We start from the raw sequence: 12500 nt of genomic DNA, 5'->3' as shown, positions 1-12500 counted from the left end.
ATATTAGAATTATCAAAGGAGTTTCTAATCGCGTATTTTATAATTCGTACGAATGAAAACATAAGAATTTATTGAAATGCATATACGCAATATATAAATACTTATGTATATATATATATATATATATATATATATATAGAGAGAGAGAGAGAGAGAGAGAGAGAGAAAGGGTCGGTCGAGAATATGACTTTAAAAGAAATTTTTTTTCCTATTTTACTTGTTTTTTTTTGTCGTCATTGCACGATTTAAAAAAAAATTTTTTTTTTTTTTTTTTTTTTTTTTTTTTTTTTTTTTTTTTTTTTTTTTTTTTTTTTTCATTATTGCACGACTATTCATTTCCGAGACCTTTTTTACGAAGTCGATTTTTTATACTCGCATTTGTATTCGTCGATAAAAAAAAAATTATTGTCCGAAAGTCGACCTACGTAATGGCACAATTAAATGATAGTAATCGATTATTAAAATTATCTTGAAATTAATTTTGTACTTTCGCCCGACCCCGATATCCAACCCAGTCAGCCCTGTATATGTATATCTATACATAGGTATTATTATATACGCGTAGAGAGATTCGGGACTTGAAAGGATTAAAAGGGATAAAATTAAAAAAGAGAAAAGGAAAAAAGAAAAATACACGCTGATAGAACAAAAATCAAAGTTTACAAAGACGAAAATATTTTTTGAGCACACGTTTTTTCTTAACTTTACGATAACAGAAAATTATAAAAGAGTGGAGAAAGAAGAAAAAGAAAATAGGACGTAACGAACGTATAATTATATTGGTAAAAGGAAGAGATAAGAGTGAAAAAAAAAAACAAAGAAAAAAATAAAAATAAAATTAAAAAAAGAATTATACAGAGAATTTTTTTAGTCTTTTTTTTTTCGAAACGGACATACATATATAACGTTACGCGAAAAAAAATGTATAATATCATCGATTAATTGGACGTTAACATTTCGTCGGGATTGTTAATGAAAACAAAAAAAGAAAAAAAAAAAAGAAAAAAAGAAAGAATCAAACGCGTCGAAGGAAAAAAATTAAATAATTATCATTATATTATATTTATTAACGGTCTGCATCCAGCCAATAATCTATCAGTGAACACATTATTCGCAGTGACTGTCTATGAGATATATAGAGCTTTTATTGTGAATAACTGCTATAAATACATTATGTGTAATAAGAATTGTATACATATACATACATATACATGTATGTATATGTATATGTATTATTATTATAAACGCGCCGTGTTTAAGCATAAATATCGTGGGATGGGTATTTATATATTTTCTAATCGCACGTGCCTCTCTTCGTTAATTTTAAACCGAGCACATAATAACAAAAATATTATTAAATGATGTCGATTTAGAGCGGAGATATGTATTAAATCGATATATCGGTGTGATTTATCACCAGAAAAACAAATTCTTTCGCGATTTAATTGCGAAGAGAATATGTACATTTTCATTTCTATTTATTATTTCATACGCGCTACGCGCTGGCCTTTCGCGATATATATACATCTATATATATATATATATATATATATATATATATATATATATATATATATATATATAACACGTATAAAGATCGATCGATCGTTTGTTCGTTCGTTCGTTCGTGTGAGAGAAGCTTAATCGTGTTAAAATGGAGAAAAAAGAAAAAAAAAGGTGCCACAAGATCGCTTATCGATATATGCATAATAATTTACGCTTAAATCGAACCGAGGAAACAAAAAAAAAAAAAAAGATAAAAAAGAAAAAAGGAAAAAAGGAATGAAACAATATAACAGATATTGGAAGTAATACGATCGAAGTGTGTAACTATATATACATATATATGTACACACACACACACATATATATATATATATAAAAGTTTTTCGTAAATAAAATTTGTTTTAGCGAAAAAAGAGAAAGATTAAAATTAAATAAAGAAAATAATAATAATAATAATAATAATAATAATAATAATAATAATAATAATAATAATAATAATATTAATAATAATATTAATATTAATATTAATATTAACATTAGTAATAAGAAAAAAAAACAAAAGAAAAACAAAATAAACAAACAAGACGCAGCCGATAATATTTTGTATGCGAGTGGGGAAAAAAAGGAAAAGAATGAAAAAAAATTAGAAAAAAAGAAAATAAAAAAGAAGAGGAAAAGAAAAAAAAACAAAAACTTTCTTACGATTAGACCAATTAACGTATAAACATAAGGACGATATATAATAATTATTATTATCTATATAATGTAATTGTAAAGCGTAAAAACAAAGAAACAAACGGACAAACAAATGAATAAAAAATGATGAAAAAAAAAAAAAAGAAAAAGAAAAAAAAAAGAAATAAAAGTAAAGATAAAGGTAAAAGTAAAAGTAAAAGTTAAAAATAAAATAAAGTAAAATTACAAGTATGTGTAGCGAAAGAGTAAATCGATACTCCAATGCAATGTCTCTGAATTGAAGAATATAGAAAAAGCGTGCTCGCCTTTTTGACGAAACTAGGAGAGTGCCAAAATAGATTTTGAAAGTTTATACATACGAAAATATATAATCTTTATTTTTTCTTTTTTCATTTTTTCCTTTTTTTTTTGTTTTTCTTTTCACTTTTTTTTCGCGCGCCGTAAGAGTGTGTTTGTGCATACCTACTATATGTATATGTAATATATACATATACATATATATAGACGTTTACGCGAAATTTTTATATAGAGAGTGTGTGTTGTGTAAGTTGCATACGTATAACGATATATATATATATATATATATATATATATATATATATATATATATATATTACATTATATTAACGATAATAAGAAATATATCGTTTCTCGTTGGATTCATCTCTTCGTTAGAGAGATCGATAAATCTATAAAATATATAATCGATTAAAACTCACGACGATTCGATATAATATTCGGAGGCCGTCAATAATTCCCCCGATCCCTCATCTCCCCCTTAACCCCTGTTAACATCAGTAACAATAATAAATAAATAAATAAATAAATAAATAAATAAATAAATAAATAAATAAATAATTGATAAAAAGAATCAGCCAGAGCGAGAGAGAGAGAGAGATACAAAGTAAGAGAGATCGTCTTTCAGAGATGATCCATCGAGATCGAGTAATGAACTTATATGTAATTCATATAATAAGTATATAAGAAAGAAAGAAAAAAAAGAAGATAATGTCGGATATGAGAGATCTACCTAATGTGTTTAAAGAATTCTTTATATGGTAGATATAAAAATTAATCGTGCCGTCATATATTATCTCTATATATATATATATTTATATACACGCACACACATATATATATAGTGTATGCGTATATATATTTATATTAAATTATCTTACGTTGAGATCCTTTGATCTTGTCTCGCAAACAAAATAATCCTCGATTAACTATCATCAAAATTGTTCGAGTTAATCGAATCGATGGCAAAGAAACTAATGAGTTTTTAGATTTACTTGGAAATTAAAAAAAAAAAAAAAAAAAAAAAAGAACAAAGAAAAGAGAAAAACATTTAGAAAGTGATCCTGAGTATATCATTGTCAAGGTCAAGGTATCTCACCTCAATGTTCTCTCTCATCGTCATTCGCGTTTGATAAATGACGTCTAAGTCATTTTGGATCCGTCATTAGAAAAATTAGAAAAGAAAAAAAAAAGAAAAGGGAAACAGATAAATTATGTCGTCTTTGTCGCGATAAAAAAAAAATTAACTTTTAAATAAAACTCTTTGTCGTTAGTTGATCCTTAAAAACCATCCCTCAAGTCACCCATCCGCTATTTGTTAGCGCCACCCCTCCTCTCTCAATTATAACCTATCCCGTCCTCATTATATAAGTATGCTTGCCATTCGACGGTATAAAATTTCGACCAAATCTAATCGTCTATATAATCATACCTAAACGTTTACTATCTCAATATATGTACTTCCTTATTATTACTTGTCTCAGGCATCAACTGTTTCAACATATCTCGTTGCTTCATCATGCGCAAAATCTACATATATCTATACATTTACACACACATACGTACACACGACATATATGAAAGAAAGAAAAAGCAAAAAAAAAAAATAAATAAACACTCTCGTCTTCTCTTCCTCTCTCATTCTTAACTCTTCAAGCAAGCCCCACACCACCCTCCTGCCCCTCTCTCTCTTACAATTATCGACTATCTATCTACGTCGAATCATATACATGTATACGTATACACATACATACATACATACATACATACATACATACATACATACATACATATATATATATATACAAATACACATTTATATCGATTGTCTCTAACGATATAATAAATATTCTCGGATATATGCGTATCGATAAGTTATCATTATAAATGTCAATTTTTACGAAGAAAATATATATTTTGACAAATTCTTCTTCGGAGAAAAATCTTTAAAGAAGGAGAATGATAAATATGCGCGCGTAAAGATTACAAACAAAAGAAAAAAAAGAGAAAAAAAAGAAAGAAAGGAGAAGAATGAAAGAAGGAAGGAAGGAAGGAAGGAAGGAAGGAAGGAAGGAAGGAAGAAAAGAATGAAGGAAAGAAAGAAAAAAAAGAGAAGAAGGAAAAAAGAAAAGGAAGAACGTATAAATTAAGAATTTTAATGGGACATTCTCGTCCGATTTTTTTCGAACAACAATACTTTTTGAGATATCTTATTAATTCTATTTTCACCAACGATATCAATCAAACAAAATAATAATAATAATAATAATAATAATAATAATAATAATAATAATAATAATAATAATAATAATAATAATAATAATAATAATCGCTCGCACGATTAATTTCACGTTTACGAATCTATTTTCAATGACATACATATATATATATATACATCTACATTCAACATTAACCTAATCTCTTTATTAGAGAAAAAACGAATGTACGGTGATCCCTTTTTATTAGCATACAGTGAAAAATAATAACGATGCCATATTGTAATCCTTCGAATTATTCAATTTTATAATTTTAGCGTTTAGCATGTAATTAGATTATGATGTAATACTTAATACATTAAAATATAGTATGATTCCTTTCTTATTCACGATGAACGAGCACTCTTTTTATTTAATTTTTTTTTTCCCTTTTGCGAACAATCGATCGAATTAATCGACGTTATTATTATTACTATTATTATTATTATTATTATTATTATTATTATTATTATTATTATTATTATTATTATTGTGTTGATCGTTCGTTCACACGAATTTCGATATTTGTTTAAAAAAAAAAAAATTGTATTTCTAATGGATAAATAATGTATATCCCTATGGCATCACCCTATTACTTACACCTTCCCAAACCCCCCCGCCCGCCCCTCATTATTGCTTCACACGATATATTACGATTAGAACGTCAATATATAGATTAGTAGCGTTGAGATCTCTATCTTTGGCACGCTAGCTTTGTGTAATTTATTGTAAAATGTGGGGCGAAATTTATACAGAGGCGTAAAAAGGATTTATTTCTTTTTATTTCTTTTGTATTTCTTTTTTTTTTCTTTCTTTATTTTTCTTTATTTATTTATTTATCTTTTTTTTTTCATAATTTTCAAATTGTCCATATGAAAAGCGTAGATATATATATATATATATATATATATATATACATATACATCGTTTTCGTGCTACGTCTTATTAATTTAGAATAATGAAGACTTTTGTGACGCACACAGACACACGTACACATATACACACATACACACACGCACGCATACAGAATAGATAAACAATTTTTATTATAGTTTTTAATATAGATATAGATATTCCATAGATTCCATATATATATATATATATGCATATATATATATATATATATATATATATATATATATACATACATATGTATACGTAGATATGCTTATATACGCCTCTGAATTTCCAATTTCTATCGTCGATATCTTTAACCACTTCACGTTAGAATTATAAACTATTTAAAAAAGAAAATACACTGTCGTGTGAAGACTGTATGTTCATATGTCGCGAGTATCATTTCGTTTGAGATTCGATGAAAAATTAAATCGTAGTTCTGCGATTACGTTTATTCGTGAATAAAAGAAAAAAAAAAACAACAAAATAATAAGATAAATAAATAAATCGCGTGTAACTCTTATATGAAAAAGATAAAAAAAAAAAAAAAGAAAAAAGAAAAAAAGAAAAAAAATTCGGATGTTTTGATAAGATAGAAAAAAAAAGACAGAGGGAGCGAGAGAGAGAGAGAGAGAGAGAGAGAGAGAGAAATAAGAAAGGTTTGTCTTTGATTTTGTTGATTGAAATCTCCTATCCTCCTCCCTTCATCAAAAAACAAAAGAAAAAAAATAGAACGAAGAACGACATATCGGACCATCGTAATTATGTATGTTAATTATTACATACTACGCCATTTTGTTATCTCGAACAAATTGATTCTCGTGGCACACATTATTTATTATTATATTACAATAAAATAAATACGTTTTATGTCTATTATGGAGTTTAATAGTTACGATTAGTATACTAATCTAGATTTACAAAGGTAGATTAGTAAAAAAAAAAAAATGACATAAAACGAAGTATTAGATGTCCATATAGTGTCTCCGTATATATTATGTATATTTAGTATTTACACGTCCTAACTTAAAACGATTTATGTAACATCTAAGTTTTCTCTCGTCTAATAATATAGCGAATATTAGAGAATGCGTGTTAGTATTTAGTAATATATCTCGTACGTCGTTAGAAATTAATTGTTAGTCAAATCAGTTTTGACAGAAGTGTATGCTGCAATAACATATGTGAATGTTGCCGTTTTCATTTCGTTTTATATGTCTTTATTAAACGTGCGAAGGAGCATTACTTGTTTATTATTGGCTGTTAAGCTTTGTTAATAAAATAATAACAAATTTTATGTCGCCAGCCATGCATAAACACAAACACGTACCCATCCTGATTATTCCCTAAAAAAAAAAACAAATATCTTTTTTATTATTTTTTTAATAAAAAAATGATACGTATATATATATATATATATCATTTGTTTATTAAATATATATATATTTTTGATATATATATATATCATTTTGTTATTAATATATACATATATACATATATATATATATATTAATAACAAAAAAAAAGAATATATATATATATATATTGAAGATATTATATCGATACGTAAAAATTATATTATAATTCAATACTGTTTGAAGAAACGCAAATTCTTAAATTTTATCGATCATTAAATTTTATATATATATATATATATACATATATATAAATACATATATATATACGTACATATATATAAACGTATATATATATGTATATATATATATATATATATATATATTTATATATATATATATATGTTTATATGGACCTTTCTAGGTTGTGTAATATAAGTTATATAGAAGAAAATTTTATGCTCTAATCCATACGTTCCTATATTTGCTCGATAAGCATCCTGTCCATTTCGTTGTTTCTCGCGTTACGTCAATTAGAATCTGGTGGCTGACATAGGAACTTACCGCGAATAGGAACAAATCAAGATGGCCGCAACCAACTCAAGTTTAGCCAGTGAAATTCCAACGAAGAAGGAGGATGAATTCAACGAATTTTATTCGGAAGTATGTCATTGAACATTAATAATAATATTAAGCAATTATTCATACTCCTTTTAACGATACGATCGATCATTTTTTATTATTACATAACGACGTGAAGAAACACATTTTTAGTCCAAATTTCTACAAACGTCACTTTGTGTACATCGTTTTATATCATTAAGACGATTAATACACAATGTTTTAAACGTTTCAAACGTTAATCCATTTAATAATACATTTTGATTATGTAAATGTTTTGAAAATTCATTTAACTTTTCTTACAGTTATTAATACAAAAAAGATTCTAACCTTATATATGTATACCAACTGTGATTAGAACAGTTTAACATGATTTCATTATTTTCTGTATTTATTTAGGTCAAAGAAATTGAAAAAAGGGATTCCGTGTTGACTCCCAAACAACAAATCGACAGATTATTGCGGCCTGGTTCTTCTTACTTTAATTTAAATCCATTTGAAGTTTTACAAATAGATCCAAGTACTTCTATAGATGAAATCAAAAAAAAATATCGACGCGTAAGTACATATGTTCTCTCATTATTTCTTTTTTTTTTTTTTTCTTTTTTACTTTTTCGTAAGTTTAACATTAAATATAAGGGAGGGATTTAATTTTTAGATGTCCATACTTGTGCATCCTGACAAGAATCAAGATGACGCAGAGAGGGCACAACAAGCATTTGAAAGTAAATGACATTTTGATCATAACTCATTTTATTTGATCATTTATCAATTATCGATTGAACAGAAATTAATCATAAATTTATTTAAATTCTTCAGTTGTTAATAAAGCATGGAAGACATTGGAAAATGAAGAAACGAGAGCAAAATGTATGGATGTTATTGAAGAGGCAAAGGCTCGTACAGATCACATGGTAAGTTTTTATCAATCTTAAAGTTAACATACTCATAGACAAAATTCTCTCTATAGTAGTGAGATTGATTTGTAGATCGCTGAGAAAAAGAAAAAATTAAAAAAAGAAGGCAAGACTGACAATTCGACAGGTACTATGTTAGAGGAAGAAACCGAAGAAGGATATAGGCATGCTGTTTGGGTGATGACAATGAAATTATTTGCCGATATGGAAAGACGAAGGTAAGCATTTTCTCATAATATTGATCATTGAGATTTAAATCGATTAAAAAAGAAAAAAAAAATCTATTTATTTTCCTTCGGATAATTTATTGTCGTTATATAGAAGAGAATTAGCAACCAGAGATGCCGAACAGCGAAAGAGAAAACGAGAGGAAGAATTATCCGCGGAAGCTCAAGCGGCCCTGGAACGTGAATGGCAAAGAAACTTTGAAGAATCTAGACAATCACGAGTCGATAGCTGGAAAGCTTTTCAATCTGGCTCCAATGCAACTAAACAAAAGAAAGCAAAAAAATTAAAAGCCTTTAGGCCACCAAAAACGAAGGCCGAGTCACGATAATTAATGGAAACTTATCGCCTTTACTTCTCATCGGATTTAGAACCGTTTTCAATCTCATTTGCTCCAATGTTATTTCATAGATATTTTCAGCAAGAAAAATTCTAGATCATATTACTTATATACATACACATTGTGTGTCATCGTACGCGCGTGAACTCTTACAAATGTCCATTAAAATATTATTATCGTCGATTTTCTCACTTTCAATCCACTTATATATATAATATATATGTATATGTATGTATATATATATATATATATATATATATATATATATATATATATATATATATAGAAAGAAAGTTGTTACTCTTATTGAGAATCAAAGTAAGAAAAAAAGGAAAAAAGAAAGAAAATGAAAAAAAAGGAAAAAAAAAGAAAAAAGAAACAAAAGAACAAGAAGAAAGAATATTAGAGTGTTAGAAATGTGTGGTAAGGGGGGGGGGATGTGAGTGATATCAATACGAGAGACAGAGAATAGAGAAATAAGAATAATATGAGAATACGAATAGTGCAAGAGCATCTTTATTGTATACTATGTATGTATCATGAATGAATGCCACGCGTGCTTGTGAGTTTGTGTGTGCATGTATGTGTGTTACACATGGATATGCATAAATGTATGCGTGAGAGAATTGCAACGTCCGCTTACATGGCCCGAGTAAAAGTTGCATCTCAATCTTCTATACGGTGATAAAAGCTTGTTGAATTTCAAATATTGAATTAAAAATTCATATTTCGTCTATATCGATTGAAATTAAATAAAAAGTATTAGAGAAATTATAAATTATTAATTAAGCTTTTAAAAAAATTAAACACCTGGAATACTTTTATATTATTCCAATATAATAATTTAAAGCATGAATGTTAAAGAATTATTCCGATCGTTTAAAATAATTACTTTTCACGATTGATCGTCTGAATATTTTAAAACATAAATTTCTATGTCATTGAAAATTGCAACAGAATATGTAAGACTCAATTTTTCATACTGCCTAAACTATAGAAACTATACACCAAACACACACACACACACACACATATATATATATATATATATGTATGTATATATATATATATTATATATATAAAAGCCCAAAATTTTACGATACCCGTAAGTGCCATACATATAATATCGTATGTTACATATTTAAAACTTATCGTATTTCTCTGTGCGTGTATCGCATTAAAAAGAAAAAAAAAATAACAATAACAATAATAATTACAAACAACAACTTGCTATTTTAATTATTTAGCAATTAAACAATTGTATAATGTTGTTTGTTTGATGATCCTTTAAACACGGATTATAGTACAAAGGACCGTATCGCATCATGAACTACACGGGCCATGTAATCGTGCAATCTAATGTATCGATGCATCATTTGGCGCATAATGCATATATTTTTACGTGCACTTGGTCCAAACATAATTCATAAGATTATTATAAATATAATGAATTTATAAAAAAAGAAAAGAAAAAAAAAATCCGAAAAAATTTTATCATTGTATCTTGTTTTAAACGTACCTTTAATAACGTGCGATATTGAAAATATTCATATACGTGAAATGAAATGAAATGAAATGAAAAAAAAAAAAAAATGGAGAAAGATTTTATCGCAAGCGATAAGGGAAAAAAAGGGACAAATGTCTTTGTCATGCATCGATTCCACTAAAAAATAATTGCGGTTATCAATAATTGAGTAAAAAGAAAAAGATAAAATAATATGATTCTACGGAGAACAAACATAAACGAATTTCAATTTTGTTTTCTCAAACATACTTATAGAAAGAAAGAATATTTTAAATGTGCCAGAGAAAGAGAATTTTTTTTAATCGTTACTTGTAAAAAATTTTTCTCTTGCAAATTTATAATTCTCCCTCGATTTACGATTATTGCACAAATAAATTTTCAATTCGAATCAATCAATTGTATCTGGCTGTGTATATGTATATACACACACACACATATATATATATATATATATATATATATATATATATATATATATATATATAAATCAACGTGCATGTATAAATTTTCGACAAGTCTTACAATGTCCCATAGTGAATATATTTCAAATAGTTTTATTTCATAATTATTCATATGAAATGCATTCATTGTTTTTTCGTATGACGTCTCGATAGAATGCAACCCATATAATTAATGATGTCATAACTTTACAAGTCTATCGAATTTTAATTATTCTCTATTTTTGTTTTTTGTTTGTTTGTTTATAATATCTTCTGTCTTTTACATTCGATCGAATTAATTTAACATTAATTATAATCAGATATAATAATATTATTATTATTATTATTATTCTTATTATTATTTTTATTATTATTATAATTATTATTATAATTATCATTATTAGTATTATTACAATGCGCATATATTCGAAAACGACACGACATTTTGAAGAGTTGGCTCGATTGAAAGTAAAAAGCGAAAGAAACGAAAAAAAAAGCGAAGAAACGAAAAAAAAAAAAACTAGCACGTCCCACGAGGAAGCATTATTATATTATTTACTGTATCCGGAGGTTCTTATGTGCAGCAGCACGGTCTAGTTAAATGCATTTCACGTGAGTACACATTACCATCCGGAGTTGGGCACGTGATCGGAGTGCGAAAGGAAAAACCAACGGGGCAATATACGCACCTGCGTTTCTACTTTTTATTTCTTATTTTTCAATGAACTCCTCCCTTACTCCTTTACTCTGTTAAATGCATCATCGAATTGTTACACGTAATTCATTCGATCGTACTCTATCTTTTTATCTCTCTCTCTCTCTCTCTCTCTCTCTCTCTCTCTCTCTATCTATCTATCTATCTATCTATCTATCTCTTTCACTCAAGATCAACGAAAAGATCAATCGATGAATGAAAAAGGAAAAGAAAAAAAAAAAAATACAAATCAATTTCCACACAATGAAAAAATTCTTCGAAAGAAAAAACAAAGGAAGAAACTAGATGAACAGGCATAATGTAAAAAATTCTTCGATTTAATAATAATAATATATAATAATAATAATAATAATAATAATAATAATAATAATAATAATGTCGTGGAAAAATGGCGGGAAGAAATTTGGCGGGTAAGCTAAAAGAAGGTCGTATTATTGTCGCGTATCTTCGGCAGATTTCGTGAAGGATGGTTAATGCCGATTGGTTTACGGTGTAGTCTCGACGAAGGAATGGGATCTTGTTACGGGGAAGGGAAGGTATTAGCGTCTTGACTGCGCAGGCGCGTAACGAACGTCGTTTATGCACAGGCGCTTCTCGCGCGCAACAGGTAGTATCCAGTGTTTTACCGTCCTTTCAAATTTTCGTCGTAACGCCGAGATTTACGAAGTACAACGATATTCGTACATTCGTTTGTTCTTTTTCTACTTTTAT

General features: G+C 27.3%; 1 protein-coding gene across 1 annotated transcript; it reads left to right on the top strand.

Moving 5' to 3' along the window:
• Positions 1 to 7523: 7523 nt before the first annotated feature.
• On the top strand, positions 7524 to 9292 carry LOC124423944 (dnaJ homolog subfamily C member 8). Its single transcript, XM_046962337.1, has 6 exons — positions 7524 to 7669; positions 8027 to 8185; positions 8286 to 8352; positions 8447 to 8541; positions 8617 to 8762; positions 8866 to 9292. The coding sequence occupies exons 1-6, from the start codon at positions 7592 to 7594 to the stop codon at positions 9098 to 9100; spliced, it is 780 nt and encodes a 259-aa protein (XP_046818293.1). The 5' UTR covers positions 7524 to 7591; the 3' UTR covers positions 9101 to 9292.
• Positions 9293 to 12500: the final 3208 nt, after the last annotated feature.

This window comes from Vespa crabro, chromosome 4, assembly GCF_910589235.1.
Source record: "Vespa crabro chromosome 4, iyVesCrab1.2, whole genome shotgun sequence".
Lineage (NCBI taxonomy): Eukaryota > Metazoa > Arthropoda > Insecta > Hymenoptera > Vespidae > Vespa > Vespa crabro.
Note: the sequence above shows the minus strand (reverse complement) of the source record. Positions and strands in the feature narration are given on the sequence as shown.